The sequence below is a fragment of the Aegilops tauschii genome, chromosome 1 (genome assembly GCF_002575655.3).
Source record: "Aegilops tauschii subsp. strangulata cultivar AL8/78 chromosome 1, Aet v6.0, whole genome shotgun sequence".
In the NCBI taxonomy this organism is placed as follows: Eukaryota; Viridiplantae; Streptophyta; class Magnoliopsida; order Poales; family Poaceae; genus Aegilops; species Aegilops tauschii.
The window spans coordinates 448,580,925-448,599,848 of NC_053035.3; the positions used below are offsets into that span (position 1 = coordinate 448,580,925).

The following is an 18,924-nucleotide window of genomic DNA, read 5'->3' on the forward strand; positions in this document are numbered from 1 at the left end:
TTTAGTGGGTACTGGAATTATTCTAAGACCCACAGAAATATTTTCGGATTTAGTGGACGCGAAAAGTTGTCTTCATGAATAGTGAAAACGCATTCTTGTTTGCTTTTCGTAGATGAAAATCACTAAACCGAAATTGTTTCGGAACGCGTTGAAAATTATTTTAGTGGGTACTGGAAATGTTCTGAGCCCACATAAATATTTTCAATTCGAACGGACGCTGAAAAATGTCGTCTTGAATAGTGAAAATGCTTTTTGCTTGGCTTCTTGGAGAAGCCACCTTGAGGGCCTTTTTGGTATTTCCCCCCTTGGCTTCTTGGAGAAGCCACCCTTGGGCTTGGCCTATAAATAGGGGTGGAGGGGGCTGCCTAAATGATCATCCCTTCTCACATACAAGTGCCATGCATGATCTGGCTTCTCTCTCCCTCCTAGCGAAATAGTTTCGTAGAGCCGAAAGGCTGTCTGGGTTCCGGTGGGAACTAGTTCTGGACGGCGAAGCCCTGCCGGATAGATGAGGTCGTATGTGTGCAACTCTGTAGAGAGATCGTAGTTTCGGTCCTAGTTCGTGAGTGCCTCCCGAAGGACTGTCCGTGTGACCGTACGAGTTTCGAAGGTCCTCCCGAAGGGCTGTCCGAGTGACCGTTCGAGTTTCGAAGGTCCTCCCGAAGGGCTGTCCGCGACACCGTCCGGGGGACTGTTCGACCGCCTCCCGGAGGGCTGCCTGAGGAGCAGATGAGGGTATACATCCTCGCGGTTGGGAGGTTGTAAATCCTAGCTGCGGGGATCTGCACCGCCGATCGTCATCGACTCTACTTCCCGCTGCGCTACGAGTCGGTAACGAAAAAGATCAAACCTTGTATGCAGTCTCCATAGTGGTCCTGGGCTGGTGCGTAGGTCAGAATTTTTTTTTCTGCTACGTTACCCTTCATGATCTCCATGGGTTCTTCCCTCTTTAGCGCTATCTTCATCAGCCAAGCATCGTTGTCACCATTGTTGGAGGAGGGGGACGACATGATGCCTGGCCTTGACAACCCTGATAGAAAACAGCTCGAAACAAGAACAGAGGATAATTGCGTGATACAGGAGTCAAAAACTTCGGGAGATTATATAATGAATTTTTACGGACCAAAATACGTATCGTGCAAGAAAACGGAGTCCGGAGAGCGCACGAGGTGCCCACGAGGCAGGGGGCGCGCCCTCCACCCTCGTGGAGGCCTCGTGTCCTTCCCGGACTGCTTCTTATTTTTCTATTTTTCTAAATATTCCAAAACGGAGAAAAATTGCCATTAGAACTGTTTTGGAGTCGGTTTACTTACCGTACCACATACCTATTCCTTTTCGGAGTCTGAAACATTCCGGAAAGTGTCCCTTATGTATTCCTCCGGGGTTACGGTTTCAATAACATTGGTTTCAACATTTATAGGATTACCTGAGATATAATGTTTAATTCTTTGACCGTTCACCACCTTCGGATTTGTGCCTTCGAAGTTGTTGATTTTTATGGCACCGGAACGATAGACCTCCTCGATAACGTAGGGACCTTCCCATTTAGAGAGAAGTTTTCCTGCAAAAAATCTTAAACGAGAGTTATATAGCAATACATAGTCACCTATATTAAACTCACGCTTTTGTATTCTTTTGTCATGCCATCTTTTAACTTTTTCTTTAAACAACTTGGCATTCTCATAGGCTTGGGTTCTCCATTCATCAAGTGAGCTAATGTCAAATAACCTCTTCTCACCGGCAAGTTTGAAATCATAGTTGAGCTCTTTAATGGCCCAATATGCCTTATGTTCTAGTTCGAGAGGTAAGTGACATGCTTTTCCATAAACCATTTTATATGGAGACATACCCATAGGATTAATATATGCAGTTCTATAGGCCCATAATGCATCATCAAGTTTCTTGGACCAATTCTTTCTAGATCTATTAACAGTCTTTTGCAAAATTAATTTGAGCTCTCTATTACTCAATTCTACTTGACCACTAGACTGTGGGTGATAAGGAGATGCAATTCTATGATTAACATCATACTTAGCTAGCATTTTACGGAAAGCACCATGAATAAAATGTGAACCACCATCAGTCATTAAATATCTAGGGACTCCAAACCTCAGAAAAATAACTTCTTTAAGCATCTTAGATCAGCACTACTAGTTGGAATAGCTTCTACCCACTTAGTAACGTAATCAACAACAACTAAAATATGTGTGTATCCATTAGAGGCAGGAAACGGTCCCATATAATCAAAGCCCCAAACATCGAATGGTTCAATAACAAGTGAATAATTCATAGGCATTTCTTGACGCCTACTAATATTACCAATTCTTTGACATTCATTACAAGATAAGACAAACTTATGGGCATCCTTGAAGAGAGTAGGCCAATAAAAACCGGATTGCAATATACTTATGTGCAGTTCTATCTCCAGCGTGGTGTCCTCCATAAGCCTCGGAGTGACACTTGCGTAGGATCTGTTCCTGTTCATGCTTAGGCACACAACGTCTAATAACACCATATACTCCTTCTTTATAAAGATGCGGGTCATCCCAGAAGTAATGTCTCAAATCATAGAAAAACTTTTTCTTTTGCTGGTATGTGAAACTAGGTGGTATAAATTTAGCAACAATGTAATTAGCATAATCAACATACCATGGAGCAGTTCGAGAAGCATTTATGACATTTAATTGTTCATCAGGAAAGCTATCATCAATAGGTAGTGGGTCATCAAGAACATTTTCTAACCTAGACAAGTTGTCTGCAACGGGGTTCTCAGCTCCCTTTCTATCAATAATATGCAAATCAAATTCTTGTAGCAAGAGAACCCACCTAATAAGTCTAGGTTTAGCATATTTCTTTTCCATAAGATATTTAATAGCAGCATGATCAGTGTGAATAGTTACTTTAGAATCAACAATATAAGGTCTGAACTTATCACAAGCAAATACAACTGCTAAGAATTCTTTTTCAGTGGTAGCATAATTTCTCTGAGCACTGTCTAGAGTTTTACTGGCATATTGAATAACATTTAATTTCTTATCAACTCTTTGCCCTAGAACAGCACCTACAACATAATCACTAGCATCACACATGATTTCAAAGGGTAAATTCCAATCAGGTGGCTGAACAATAGGTGCAGAAATTAATGCTTTCTTAAGTATTTCAAATGCTTCTACACAATCATCATCAAAGACAAATGGTATATCTTTTTGTAATAGATTAGTCAGAGGCCGAGAAATTTTTGAGAAGTCCTTAATGAACCTCCTATAAAAACCAGCATGACCAAGGAAACTTCTTGTACCTTTGATGTCCTTGGGACATGGCATCTTTTCAATAGCGTCAACCTTGGCTTTATCAACTTCAATACCTCTTTCAGAAATTTTATGCCCCAAGACAATACCTTCATTAACCATAAAGTGACACTTTTCCCAATTCAAGACAAGATTAGTTTCTTCACATCTATGCAAAACTCGATCAAGGTTGCTCAAGCAATCATCAAAAGAGGATCCATAAACGGAGAAATCATCCATGAAAACCTCACAGATCTTTTCACAAAAGTCAGAGAATATAGCCATCATGCATCTTTGAAAGGTAGCAGGTGCATTACATAAACCAAAAGGCATACGTCTATAAGCAAAAGTACCGAAAGGGCAAGTAAAAGTGGTTTTAGCTTGACCATCAGCTGACACAGGTATTTGAGAGAAACCAGAATAACCATCTAGAAAGAAAATATGTGTATGTTTGGATAATCTTTCTACCATTTGATCAATAAAAGGTAAGGGTAATGATCTTTTTTAGTAGCCTTATTTAATTTGTGGAAATAATTTACCATCCTATAACCTGTAATAATTCTTTGCGGAATCAATTCATCTTTATCATTAGGAATGACAGTAATACCTCCCTTCTTAGGGACACAATGGACAGGACTTACCCACTGACTATCAGCGACGGGATAGATTATACCTGCCTCAAGGAGCTTTAGTATTTCCTTTCTTACCACTTCTTTCATCTTAGGATTCAGCCGTCGTTGGTGATCAATAACTGGTTTGGCATCTTTCTCCAAATTTATTTTATGTTGACATAGAGTGGGACTAATGCCCTTAAGATCATCAAGAGTATATCCAATAGCAGCACGGTGCTTCTTCAGAGTTTTCAATATTTTTTCTTCCTCCTTCTCTGAAAGGTTAGCACTAATAATAACATGGTATATCTTCTTTTCATCAAGATAAGCATATTTAAGAGTATCAGGCAATGGTTTAAGCTCAAACACGGGATCACCCTTGGGTGGAGGAGGATCCCCTAAGATTTCAACAGGCAAGTTGTGTTTCAGAATAGGTCCCGTTTAAAGAACACTTCATGCATTTCCCTTCTATCATTCATAAACATATCATTTTCATGGTCTAGCAAATATTGTTCTAAAGGATCACTAGGAGGTACGGCAATAGAAGCAAGACCAATAATTTCATCTTTACTAGGCAATTCCTCTTCACGGTGTTGTCTACGAAATTTAGAAAAGTTAAACTCATGAGTCATATCACCCAGACCAATGGTAACAACATCCTTTTCGCAGTCTATCTTAGCATTAACAGTGTTCAAGAATGGTCTACCAAATATAATGGGACAAAAGCTATCTTGTGGGGAACCAAGAACGAGAAAATCAGCCGGATATTTAGTTTTCCCACATAAGACTTCAACATCTCTAACAATTCCGATTGGTGATATAGTATCTCTATTGGCAAGTTTAATTGTGACATCAATTTCTTCTAACTCAGTAGGTGCAATATCATGCATAATTTCTTTGTACAAGTCAATAGGTATTGCACTAGCACTAGCACCCATATCACACAAGCCATGATAACAATGATCTCCTATTTTAACAGAAATAACAGGCATGCCTACCACAGGTCTATGTTTATCTTTAGCACAAGGTTTAGCAATTCTAGCAGTCTCATCACAGAAATAAATAACATGCCCATCAACTTTATCAGCCAAGAGATCTTTAACAGTAGCAATATTAGGTTCAACTTTAACTTGCTCAGGAGGTGTATAAGTTCTAACATTGCTTTTACGAACAACAGTTGAAGCTTTAGCATGATCCTTTATTCTAACAGGGAAATCTGGTTTCTCAACATAAGCAGTAGGAACAATAGGATCATTATAAGTGATAGTATTTTCTTCAACTTTAATAGGTGCAGCTACTTTTACTTCTATGGGAGGATGATATTTAAACCACTTCTCCTTAGGGAGATCAACGTGAGCAGCAAAAGATTCACAGAAATAAGCTACTATCTCAGAGTCAAGTCCATATTTAGTGCTAAATTTACGGAAAACATCGGTATCCATAAAAGATTTAACACAATCAAACTTAGGTGTCATACCTGACTCCTTACCTTCGTCGAGGTCCCAATCTTCAGAGTTGCATTTAATTCTTTCCAATGAATCCCATTTGAATTCAATAGTCTTCATCATAAAAGAGCCAGCACAAGAAGTATCGAGCATGGTGCGATTGTTGTCAGAAAGCCGAGCATAAATTTTTTGAATAATCATTTCTCTTGAGAGCTCATGATTGGGGCATGAATATAACATTGATTTTAGCCTAGCTTGAGTGATGCTTTCTCCTTCGTGAGGCCAAAAATTATATATATAATTACGATCACGATGAACAAGATGCATATGATAAAACTTCGAATGAAATTCCAATTTCAATCGTTTGTAGTTCCATGATCTCATATCATCACATAGCCTATACCATGTCAATGCATCTCCCTTCAAAGATAAAGGGAAGACCTTCTTCTTGATAACATCATCGGGCATACCTGCAAGCTTAAATAATCCACAAACTTCATCCACATAGATTAGGTGCTCATCAGGATGTAATGTTCCATCTCCTGCAAAAGGATTAGCTAGCAGTTTTTCTACCATACCCGAAGGAATTTCAAAGTAGACATTTTCCTTTTGAGTAGGTTGAGTAACAACTCTTTGCTCTACTGGTCGGGGTGAAGATACCCCGAACAAGCCCCTCAGAGGATTAGTTTCCATAGTAACAAGTGACAGTAAATTTCAGCACACTATATAAATTTTTTCCTTACCAAAGGCGCTTCACTCCCCGGCAACGGCGCCAGAAAAGAGTCTTGATGACCCACAAGTATAGGGGATCTATCGTAGTCCTTTCGATAAGTAAGAGTGTCGAACCCAATGAGGAGCAGAAGGAAACGATAAGCGGTTTTCAGCAAGGTATTCTCTGCAAGCACTGAAATTATAGGTAACAGATAGTTTTGTGATAAGATAATTTGTAACGAGCAACAAGTAACATAAGTAAATAAAGTGCAGCAAGGTGGCCCAATCCTTTTTGTAGCAAAGGACAAGCCTGGACAAACTCTTATATAAAGAAAAGCGCTCCCGAGGACACATGGGAATTATCGTCAAACTAGTTTTCATCACGTTCATATGATTCGCGTTCGGTACTTTGATAATTTGATATGTGGGTGGACCGGTTCTTGGGTGCTGTCCTTACTTGGACAAGCATCCCACTTATGATTAACTCCTATTGCAAGCATCCGCAACTACAAAAGAAGTATTAAGGTAAACCTAACCATAGCATGAAACATATGGATCCAAATCAGCCCCTTACGAAGCAACGCATAAACTAGGGTTTAAGCTTCTGTCACTCTAGCAACCCATCATCTACTTATTACTTCCCAATGCCTTCCTCTAGGCCCAAACAATGGTGAAGTGTCATGTAGTCGACGTTCACATAACACCACTAGAGGAGAGACAACATACATCTCATCAAAATATCGAACGAATACCAAATTCACATGACTACTAATAGCAAGACTTCTCCCATGTCCCCAGGAACAAACATAACTACTCATAAAGCATATTCATGTTCATAATCAGAGGAGTATTAATATGCATATAGGATCTGAACATATGATCTTCCACCAAATAAACCAACTAGCATCAACTACAAGGAGTAATCAACACTACTAGCAACCTACAAGTGCCAATCCCAGAATTAGAGACAAGAATTGGATACAAGAGATGAACTAGGGTTTGAGAGGAGATGGTGCTAGTGAAGATGTTCATGGAGATTGGCCCCTTCCCGATGAGAGGAGCGTTGGTGATGACGATGGCGATGATTTCCCCCTCCCGGAGGGAAGTGTCCCCGGCAGAACAGCTCCCCCGGAGCCCTAGATTGGTTCCGCCAAGGTTCCGCCTCGTGGCGGCGGAGTCTCGTCCCGAAAGCTTGCTTATGATTTTTCTTCGGACGAAAGACTTCATATAGCAGAAGATGGGCACCGGAGGGCCAACAGGGGGCCCATGAGGCAGGGGGCGCGCCCAGGAGGGTAGGGCGCGCCCCCCACCCTCGTGGCCAGGGTGTGGGCCCCCTCTGGTATTTCTTCCCCTCAATATTTTTTATTATTTCCAAAAATAACTTCCATGGAGTTTTAGGACTTTTGGAGTTGTGTAGAATAGGTCTTTAATATTTGCTCCTTTTCCAGCCCAGAATTCCAGCTGCCGGCATTCTCCCTCCTTATGTAAACCTTGTAAAATAAGAGAGAATAGGCATAGGTATTGTGACATAATGTGTAATAACAGCCCATAATGCAATAAATATCGATATAAAAGCATGATGCAAAATGGACGTATCAAGCACCGCCCAACACCACACCTCCGCTGACCCACACACCTCCCATGGAGCCATCGCACCATGACCAAGCAGAAGCCATCACCACACCATGCATCCACCACTGGTCTCACCGACCGGAGACACGAGCAGGGCAGACAGCACACCTCGACGACATCTTTAAGAAGAGCGCGGCACGCGAGGGCGTCGCCGTCGCCGGCCCCGGCCAGAAGCCCGAGGCAGAGCTTTCGCCCGGCGCTGCCACACTGTCTGCCGAGCCAAGCCCGACCGGACCACCAAACAACATCTTGCCGCAAGGAAGCAGCCAGATCCGGAGAACCCAGGGCCGGTCAGAGCCAGCCACGCATGCCCGGGGCTGCCGCCCCCCGCCATCCGCCGGATCCACAGCGCCAGGAGCTGCCGGAGCACCACCAAGACGCTGCCAGGCCGAGCACAACCATCCCGCGCGGACCGCGGCACCGCTCGCCGCGCCAGATCTGCGCTTGGCCGCGCCTGCCCATCGCCGGAGCCGCGTCAGCCCGTGCCGGAGCGAGTCCACCGCCGCGCCGCGTCACCCCACAGACCGCCGAGCCACACCAACCCGCTCCGGAGCCGCGCCCGCGCGCCAGATGCACCCTCACGCCTCGCAGAGAGATGCCCCACCGCCACCCTCCCTGGAGCCAGACCGGGCTTCGCCGACGGTCTCCTCAGGCGGTGGCGAGGTGGGGGGTGGAGGGAGGAGGGGAGGTGGCGGCGTCGGAGGGGTTCCCCCCGTGTCGCCCGAGAGGGGGCCATCACAGACACCCATGAAGGAGGAGCCGTCGTCCCTGCCGCGCCACCACGTGAAACATGAGCCGGCGTCCCCGCTCCGACCTCTGAAGGAGGAGTCGGCCTCGCCCCGACACAACCGCGGCGTCCAGATTGGATGCCGCGTGAAGGAGTAACCATCCTCGCCCCCGCGTGAAACACGAGCCGGCGTCCCCGCTCCGACCTGTGAAGGAGGAGTCGGCCTCGCCCCGACACAACCACGACGTCCAGATCGGATGCCGCGTGAAGGAGGAACCATCCTCGCCCCCGCGCCACTGCGGCGTCCATATCGGACGCCATGTCAAGGACGAGCCGGCGTCCCCGCCACGCAGCCGGTACGAGCGCACGGAGGCGCCATCATCGCCGCCGCGCCGCCACCGCCTTGCCGTCAAGGAGGAGTTGCCGCCCGCAATCAAGAAGGCGAGGGGCGCCTCGTCCACTACCTCAGAGGAGGCGGTCCCTCGGGCTCGAGGGTCATTGTCTCTGAGGTGGAGCGCGCGGCTCGGCAGCAGGCAAGGTACAACCCGGTGCAGTGCCGATCACCGCTCCGCGTTGGCCAAGAGCGACCTGACGATGTACTGGTTCCGCAACGACCCTGACCTCGCGCTGCGTGGACATCGACTACTCTGTGACCACCGCGGAGATGGCCGCCAGACGCCTCCGCTGCCTTGAGGGCGAGCTCGTCAAGATCGGCGAGGAGTGGTCACTTAGCGGCTGCTCCGCCAATGCCAGTCGCAGCAAGTCCGCCGCCAGGGCTTCGAAGGCCACATTGGTAGTGGCGACGTCACACCGCAAGGCGCAGCGGGGGGCGGTGAGGCTCCTTCGCGAGCGACAGGCAGCCGCCGGACAAGGCTACCGCAGTCCTCCGACGCTGTTCTGCCGTTGGAGGGACCACCACCACGATGACGACGGCACCGACGGAGACGGCGGTGTGGCAGGGATGGATACCACGCATACGAGGTGGTCGTCCGGTATATGGTTTAGGGTTTTTTTAGTTTTTCTTTTGTTAAACGGTCGAAATATCAACCTTTTACGTAAATTATGTCCGAATTTCAATGAAATTCGCTCGGCTTGATCGAGTTTCGTCCAATTAGTTTGAATTGTTGGCCGGATGTATGCGGGCAGCGTTGGATGACGGCCTACCGCATCTATGTCCGCAGACCGGTCTCCGTCTCTCCGTGGACGGATGCGGAAGAAAATTCGCGGTCCTCGTTGGAGATACCTTTAGTTTTCGTATAGATAGAAAAGCTATCTTGTGCACAGTAGATAAATCACTCTAGGTATTTCCAGCCTAAAAAAAACTGAAAATGGAGCTTCTAACGTAAATCTTGAAAGCATTAATTTCTATATTTATTTGGTGGAAGCAAATCATGACTTGCCAAAAATAAAGAAAATCAGCATTAATTCCCTGGCTCAGTCGGATCCTTCCGAAGATTTCAATCGTACGCGGGGGATCAGCTGGGGGTCTTGGATTTTACCGTAACCGTTTCCAACACATCGATAGCGTTTATAGTCGAGGACTCACGTTTCTCTCGCGCAGGCGCAGCGGCACAACATCCAGGACCGACCGGACGCCTTCCGATCCAGCAAAACCCCCAGAACCCCAGATCACGAGGCCTCGCCATGGAGTTCCACTACCGCGCCGGCGACGAGCGCTGTCCGTCGGCGGGGGCCGCTGCTACGTCGGCCAACTCCGAGACGGCAGGTGAGCTCTCCTCCCTGTTTACTGCCGGCTCTTGGTTCTTCATGCCTCTCTCCCGCTGATCTTCTTATTCCCTTGGGCGAAGCCACGCGCGTGCCTAATGTTCTTGTCGGCGGGGACGGCGCGGGGTACCACGGGGAGAACTCGCCGCCGCCGGCGTCTGATCCGGACGAGCTGCGGCGCCGGGCGGCGAAGGAGAGGATAAGGGCGCGGATCCTGCGGGAGGAGGCGGAGACCATGGCGCTCGAGGCCGAGGTTCGCCGTGAGCTCATGGAGGAGCGCGCCAGGTTGCTCGTGGGGCTGGCCGGCGGGTCGGAACATAGGGCGGTGCCATCGCTGAAGACGGTGGCGCCATACTTTCATGAGGTTTGCTGATCTGAGGATTCAACCTTTTGCTGCTCTGAGGATTCAACCTTTTGAATCTAGGTCTCCGGCTCTTTTTTATGCCCTAACCATTCCAATATCTGTGTTCTTCTCCAGTCTGTGCAGGCCGGGTCGAAAGTAGACGTGTCTGCTGCTGTGCCAGGCAAGCGCAAAAACCCTGATGTACATGATACATCTGCTGTTTTGGCGGCCACGGGAAGCAAGAAGCCGAAGCCAGATCTGACTTGCACGGTGTGCAACATCACGGCAACCAGCGAGGTTGCCCTGCAAGAGCACCTCGGAGGGAAGAGCCACGGGAAGAAGGCCGCTAAACATGCGCAGCCATTGCCTGGAACAGGTCAACCAGAGGAGGATGCGGTAATAAAATGCAGCATGTATACACATTTCAGTTTTATATCTCCGTACTGAAATACGGAATGCAAAGTATTGTTTCATCTCTGATGTCCAATATCTAATTGGTTGAACCAACTTTGATTCTTGTTCTTTAGGTGAAACAAATTCAGATATTATAACACTCAAGCGTTCTATATAATGTGATGTTAAAAGCATCATAATATCTTGCTACTGCATAAGTTATATGGATCTCAGAATCAAACTGTCCTGAATTGTGTTTTGATTCGTACTGTACTAGCCTTACATTTTCATATTCAAGTATATATGAATTCGTGTTTGTTTTGAATACATGAACACGTATGCTGTCTGGGCTTGAGTCCATAGCCCAGGCCACTCTAATTCTTTTTTCTTGACACCTTGATGCCCTACTGATAATGTCGTCGTATTCAGTATTCACTAGTATTCTTGAATTACCTATATTTTACAGCCCAGTTAGCTAGAGTGGCTTGGTTAGGTGAAACTTGTAACACCAGTAAATCACACATTTTGAGCAACATAAACAGGTCTTCTGATTTCACTATGAATACATAAAACAATTCTAAATCTACAGAGATGTATATATATCTGGTGGTAACTGGTAAGACTTGCAACAATCCAAGCTAAAGCTTTACATGTCATCTTGTTACCAAATACAAATAATTCGTACTAACCTTCAACAAGTTTTTTTCCTATTGATAGTTTTTGTCATTTGCGAGACATAAGATTATTTCTTATATGTGTCAAAGAATTGACCGGTGTTTGTGTCTGATGCAGTTCAGCTTGAAGGTAAATGGGTCGCCAGCCTTACCGGCCAAGGGGAAAAACCCTAGTGTTGCTGTTGCTTCGATGGCTCTCGCTGAAAAAAGGTGCGACAACTTGGGCTTGAACTGCACGGTCTGCGGCATCACAGCAAGCAGTCAGAAGAACATGCAAGATCACCTCAAATGGAAAATTCATATGAGGAAGACTGCCATGATCGCGCAGCTATATCCTAAGGAGAATGGGGTAAGGAATATGGTTTGGACTTTGCCAACACTACCCAAATTCAACAAAACAATATATGTGTTTTACTGTAGTGTTGTTAACTATAATATTCATAATTTATATGAGGCTACTTGAATCGGTTGTCTTTCCAACTCATTTATTGACCACAACACTGCCTCCTTACAAATATGTAACACCCCCTCAAATTTTGAGCCTAACTTTGACTACAAATTTGACTAATAAAATCTGAGTTGTATGCCACAAAAAATATATCACTAATTTTGTATCTGAAAGAAGTTTCAAATGCTATAGTTTTTGTGGCATATAGCTGACATTTTATTAGTCAAATTTATTGTTGAAGTTAGGCTCAAAGTTGGAGAGGGTCTTATATGCTTGATAGTAGGTATTATTCAGATACTATTAGTGTAAAGTGCTCGTTCTTTTGTATACAAAAGGGCCCAAACCGCAAATCCATTAATAATACAAGGCCAAAGTGTATCATGATTTCTAGAACATATATAAAGAGGTCGGAGTGGGGCGTTTCTGCTCCCGAGCTCATCTGCACCCTCTCTGACGAAAAAAAAAATACTAAAAAAATTCAAACAATTCCAACTTTTTTTGTGTGGTGGATAAGTTTATGCGTGAGGTACGTTCCAAATTTCACCTCATTCGGACATCTGAGCAACTCTCATTTCACACACTGTTCTGACCCGATTTGTTTTTTTTTTGTTGAGAGCTACTCAGATGTCCAAATAAGTTGAAATTTGAAGCAAACCTCACGCATACAATTTTCTATCACACAATAAAAATTGGATTTTTTTTGAATTTTTTTAGTATTTGTTTTGACTTTTTTTTCTGACCGGGTGCAGATGAGCCTGGGCACCGAATTGGATTTTCGAGGTCTCAAAGGCTATTTAAGCATGATTGCTGAGAAACCAATTGTATATGTCCTTACAAATGTCTTTGGTGCTAATTTCTAGTCTAGTAAAATGTTTGCATTCTTCCATTATCTTTGAACATTAAGAGGCGTGAGAAGCATGGGAGCTTGCGAGAAGGGATTTTCTAAACCTAGGGACATATGAACCCTATAGCCTTATACGTCTAAAAAATATTGTAGAAGTTTGATAAAATACCAAATAAATCATGCTCATAGAGGATGGGTACAAATATATGCATCTAAAATTTAAAACTTAAATATGACTTGTAACTTACACCGTTCCTTTTTCATCTAGGTCTCATACAGTCATATTTAAGTTTTAAAGTTTGCACGCGCATACTTGTATCCATCCCAAATTGCATCTGATTTATATCATATTTTTCTGAAACTTATGCGCATATCTTTAGGGTGTATAAGGTTCAGATGTACTCCGTTTTAGTTCAAAAATATAGATTCATCGTCAATGCCACTTCAAAAACTTGGTATTTCAGGAAATTCCACTATCAATGTTGCAGCGAGGGATGTGCCACTAATGTTTTCATAGCTCTGTGCTAGTGCCATCTCAGTCCCTTTCCTGTCAATCTCTCCTTCCCTGGCCATGTGATGTTTTGGTTTTGCACTGTCCCTTCAAACGGTTCGAATTGATCAACCTTGTTTGGTTTTATCTGACGTTATATTTTGACATCTTGTCATTTCTCAAGACGTGATCGGGAAAAACCAGCCAAGGTTGATCGATTTGAACGGTTTGACAGCAAAACATGAAACATCGCATGGTCAGAGAAGTAGAGAGTGACAGAAAAGGGACTGAGATGGCACTAGCACAGAGCTATGAAAACATTAGTGGCATATGTCTGAATACACCATTTTTGTTACGATGAGGGATTTTGCCTCTGTTCTTCCTCAGGTCTCCATAACCTAAACGAGTGTCTGCTTAGTGGAGTTTGTGTTTGTTCATGCAGGTCTGCTCAAAACCAAATGCATCAGCAGCCGTGCTACCGGCCAAGCGGAAGAACTCCGACGTTGTCCCAGCCGCATCCACCCTTTCAGCCGGGCCAAGCAGCAAGAATCAGAAGCGAGACTTGACCTGCACGGCAACCAGCGAGAAGGGCATGAAGGATCACCTCAAAGGGAAGGCTCACATGAAGATGGCAGCCTCGCTTGCGCCTGGGGAAGCGGAGGAAGACGCAGAGGTGGAAGGTGGCTACACGCCGAGGAAGTTCCATATGCTGACCGACTCCGGGACATTGTGCGAGGTGGTGCAGCTGAACGGCTCCATCCTCTGCGAGGTGTGCGACGTGCAGACCGCCGACATCGTTACCATGATGTGCCACCTACAGGGGACCAAGCACGTCTCCAAGCAGGCCAAGCAGAAGCAGTGCGAAGCCGTGGAACCACCGGCAGCGACGGCTGCTGGTGGCGACGGGCCAGGATCAGAAATGGTGCCCGCGGGGGCCAGTGACGTGGGCCGGGTGGACGGCGGCTCCCTGCTGTGCGAGCTCTGCAACGTGAAGGTGCCATCGGAGTGCGCCATGCAGTCTCACCTGTCCGGCAGGAAGCACACCAACAAGGCGAAGGTGGCTGCAGTTGGTGTCGGTGCATGTGGCAACGGGTCAGGCTCAGAAATTGTGCCCATGGAGGCCAATGGCGTGCGCCGACTGGACGGCGGTATCCTGCTGTGCGAGCTCTGCGATGTCAAGGCCCCGTCGGAGTGTGTCATGCAGACTCACCTGTCCGGCAGGAAGCACATCAACAAACAGAAAGCCAACGTTGACGCCGGTGCAGGACAGGGGGTGAAGAAGGCTGCCGCCGCCGACGCCACGATCGGCAGCCCATCCAAGGAAGCCGCCTCCATCGTCGTCAATGGCAGTGATGACTCGGTGAAGAAACCAGCAGCGGGAGAGATGGAGGTAGCTGTGTCATCAGCAGGACAGGGGGTGAAGAAGGCTGCCGCCGCCGCCGCCACGATCGGCAGCCCATCCAAGGAAACCGCCTCCATCATCGTCAATGGCAGCGATGACTCAGTGAAGAAACCAGCAGCGGGAGAGATGGAGGTAGCTGTGTCATCGGCAGGACAGGGGGTGAAGAAGGCCGCTGCCGCCGCCGCCGGCGGCACGATCGGCAGCTCATCCAAGGAAGCCACCTCCATCGTTGTCAACGGCAGCGATGACTCTGTGAAGAAACCAGCAGCGGGAGAGATGGAGGTAGCTTTGTCATCGGCAGGACAGGGGGTGAAGAAGGCCGCCGCCGCCGACGACACGATCGGCAGCTCATCTAAGGAAGCCGCCAACATCATTGTCAAAGGCAGCGATGACTCCGTGAAGAAACCAACAGCGGGAGAGATGGAGGTGGTAGTGTCATCGGCAACGCCTCAAGTGGATGTCGCCGCCCCGGTCTGCGCCCGTGTCTCCTCCGTGCCCCCCATGGAAGTAGATGAAGCTGCAGGGGCCGGAGATGGTGCTGCCAAAGCTGAAGAACAAGAGAAAGCTGATGCCGAGGAAGAGGGAGCCGTGGAGATCGACGGAGGCGCCGCCGTGACCGGCGAGGACTATAACATCAAGGTGGAGGGCAAGCAATTCGTCACGCTGCGCCAGGCAGACCACAGCCTCTCGTGCGGTCTGTGTGGCGTGCACGGCTGCGACAAGCGCGGCATGATCAGTCACCTCTACACCAGGGACCACTGGCGTAGAGCCCGTCTCGCCGAGGAGAAGAAGCGGGCGTCGGAGGCAGCGCTAGAGGCAGTGAACAAAGACGGCGACGGCGTCCCGGTCACTGACGGAGCGGCTCAGGTCGACAACTGAGGGCAGCCGTCCGTGACTTTGCATGGGACGGCGGTGTGTGCTGAACTTTGTTGTAGTAATGTACTGTATGTGTGTATGGGCTGTTGAGACTTCAGTACAATTGTTGAGCCCTTGTGTGGGTGTGTCCGTGTGTGAGACAACTTGAAATCTTTCAGTACAACTTATTCTAGACTTAAGTACAATTTCCTTCCAGCTATTTTCTGCCAGTACCATTTGTAGTCCTTTTCTAACTTGTTGTCTTGTTGTCAAATCAGCCATGCTAGCAAATGATGCCTGGTGAAGATCGCTCCCAGCCTTACCATTTATCTGCAAAACATGATAACGGCAGTTTGAACTCAAGAATCATAGCTTCTGGTTGCTGAAAGATCCCAAGGAGATCGGCGATTCTCAGGAGAAGGGGGAATTAGTTCAAAGCAGCAGGGTTACATAGGCAGGAGTACTACATAAATAAACAGAACTGCAGAGCCATGCATGAAATACTGCCAGCGAGAAGGGCATACATACAAATCAACACGCAGTGGGTATTCAAGGACTATTCAGCATACCTTCATAAGGACTACATGACTTCAGAAGTTCAGTACACCTCTGTTCAAAATAGGAAGAAAAACAGTCTGCCCAAAATAACCACATCTTTTTTTACATGGTTTAAATTTCCGCTCTACTGGATTTATAGGAAGTGCAGTACACCTCTGTTCAACAGGCTAACAGACTGAATAACGTGATGTTGATACATAGCCCTATCACAAGAGTTCGTCACAAGGTTTTGGTAGGTTTGGACTAGTAGGCTGAATTGTCGAGGGAGGAATTGTTTATAGAATACTTCCTTCTTGGCAGGCGGCCTGTTCCCAGGGAATGCAGTGCGAGATACAATTCTCCTTCATCGACAGCTCTGAAAGTACTTTACTGTTGAGTTGGACATTCTCCTTCATCAGTCCATGCATGAAGTTGCCATAGTTCACCTGGGCAGTCAGTTCAGACAATATATCAAACACATGTGCATGTGCGTATAGTAGCAGCAAAGCTAGAAACCCGATAACTTATACTCCCAGCTTGCAAAAATGTCTTACGTCACGGGACGGAGGGAGTACTTTGTTATCATGTTCTGCTTGGTTTCTTCAGGAAAATAATTAACATCAGAATGCAACAAACTCATTTCATTGTCAAACCTCGTATCTAAATAGATAGAGATAAACGCACCATTGGTCAGCGAACTCTCGCGAGATGAGCACATTGGTCACACACGTGTCAAAACGTGGAAAAGTGGTCAGTTTGGTTTGTTTTATGAGCAAATTGGTCAATATCCCGTTTCGAGCCGTGACGGGGCCGACGTGGCTGGCTGACTCAGCTTGGGCCCACTGTCAATTTTTTGTCCTTTATGCAATGCGGGCCCGTCAGTATTTTGGGTTGGTTTTTTTTGCAAATAGTGCATCCCCTCCCTAGTCAAAATCCCCAAATCAGCCCGATTCGTGCCAAACCCTAGCATTCATCTCACTTCATCCTCTCTTTCGATCTGCCGCAGCCGTCACTTAGCTCGAGATGGAGCAGTTCGAGGGAGAGAGCTGGCGGCCGGAGAACAGGGAGGGGAGTGTCTTCTTCCCGGCGGAGGGCTGGAGGCGCGGCATGCCGGAGTTGAGGCCTGAGTTCGGCCGCTGTGTGCTCCAGCGCACGCCGGGGATGTACCGGGTGGAGGAGAAGTTGCGTGGTCATGCACTGGTGGGTACAGTGGAAGGGCACTGGCCTCCCGTGTCGCCGGCACAGGTGGTTGCTGCTTTGGAGTCGCAATGCGGCCTCTCCCGCGACCACATCATGGTCGAGGTATGTTCCCCTCCGGCGGATTTTCTTGTGCGGTCCCGGTCCGGCGAGGATTGCACTCGGGTGCTCATCTAACACTCCCGTAAGCTTACCGCCGGCGGAGCGACGATCCAGTTTAGCCGTTGGCACCGTGGGATGGGTGACGAGGCGTCGTCTTTGAAGTTTTTAAGTAGGTTGAGCTTAGATGGGCTGTCGCAAGAAGCATGGGAGGTTGAGTTTGTTGGCAAGCTCGTAAGCAGTCTCGGCGGCGATCTCGTTAAGATGGTGAAGCCCACTGATCGTTGTTTCATCGTTGTTGAAGCGTGGATGAAAAATCCTAACAAGGTGCCCAAGTTATATGAAGTGGAGCTGCCAGAACCTGACCTACCCGAAGATTATCCAACCTCAGACTCTGACGGGCCAATTTCACCACCTTCCAGTCACCTGACACTCGAGAAGCCAACAGTTCTGCATGTTGTGAAGATCCATATTCTAAAGGTTATAGATCGGAGCCCAATATTAACAGAGTTGCCGCCTGCTTACGATTACGATGATGAATCCAACAGTGCTAGTTGTCACACTTTTAGTTGCTATCCTGGTACAATCGATGGGGCAGAGAGGGCATACATTGGAGGTGGGCATGGATTTGCAGGTCCAGGGACAGATGGCCGTGCAGGTGGTATGTTCAAGATGTAGATGCAACATCTGATGTATGTATCTGCCGTGTTCCACTATGGCATTGTAGCCTTTGTGTTTAAGAACAAATGTACCCAGACCTAATGTAACCAGTTTGTTGTATCCAGACCTGCTATTGTTGTATCCTGTATGTTGTGGTTTATCTCTTGTATGCACTATGCAATTTATGTGAAATGAACTAGTTCACAATTTGTGTTGTCAACCTATATGCAGTATGCATTTAGTGTGGAAGAAAGTAGTTGATATGCAGTATGCAGTATGTAACATAACAGAGTCAAAGAAGATACTACTACACTCTTGCAGAAAAGATGATAATTCAATTCTCAGCAATGCTAACTAGAAGAACACAAGCAGCAGTGGAATCTTAAATACTTGCCAAGATAATTAAGGCAGGACAGTAGCAGTTATCAATTTGTCATGTTAACAAACCAAACTACCAGGTTTCATTAACAAAACCAACGCATGACACCAGGTTAAAGTAGCAACATTTCCAAGCCTGGAACACTACCAAAAGTAAAGCAATTCACAACAGACTGCCAAACGATCAAGAGGTCGCAGCCTCAACACTGAAACAAGGACAACACTGAATTACAAAGCATGATGTCAGTCTTGTGGTGCTGATTGTGTGTTGTTGATCTCTTCTTCATCCTGTTCTGCCATGCTTCTTGCTCTTCCTCCTCTTCTGCCTCCTCTTCTTCCTCCTCTACCCCCTCTTCTTCCTGCTCTTCCTCCTTCTCTTCCTCCTCTCTCTCCAAACAAAATAAATTAACCCTCCAGCACCTGATGTTCCTACTGCTGCATTGTTGCTAGTGCTGCCTCTTTCTCG

At 46.8% G+C, this 18,924-nt stretch overlaps 1 protein-coding gene across 1 annotated transcript; it reads left to right on the forward strand.

Annotated features, from left to right (window-relative positions):
• Positions 1–9,996: 9,996 nt before the first annotated feature.
• On the forward strand, positions 9,997–15,807 carry LOC109772375 (uncharacterized). The gene is made up of 5 exons (XM_040398323.2): positions 9,997–10,139; positions 10,222–10,502; positions 10,617–10,877; positions 11,667–11,897; positions 13,773–15,807. The coding sequence occupies exons 1-5, from the start codon at positions 10,058–10,060 to the stop codon at positions 15,609–15,611; spliced, it is 2,694 nt and encodes an 897-aa protein (XP_040254257.2). The 5' UTR covers positions 9,997–10,057; the 3' UTR covers positions 15,612–15,807.
• The last annotated feature ends 3,117 nt before the right edge of the window (positions 15,808–18,924 follow it).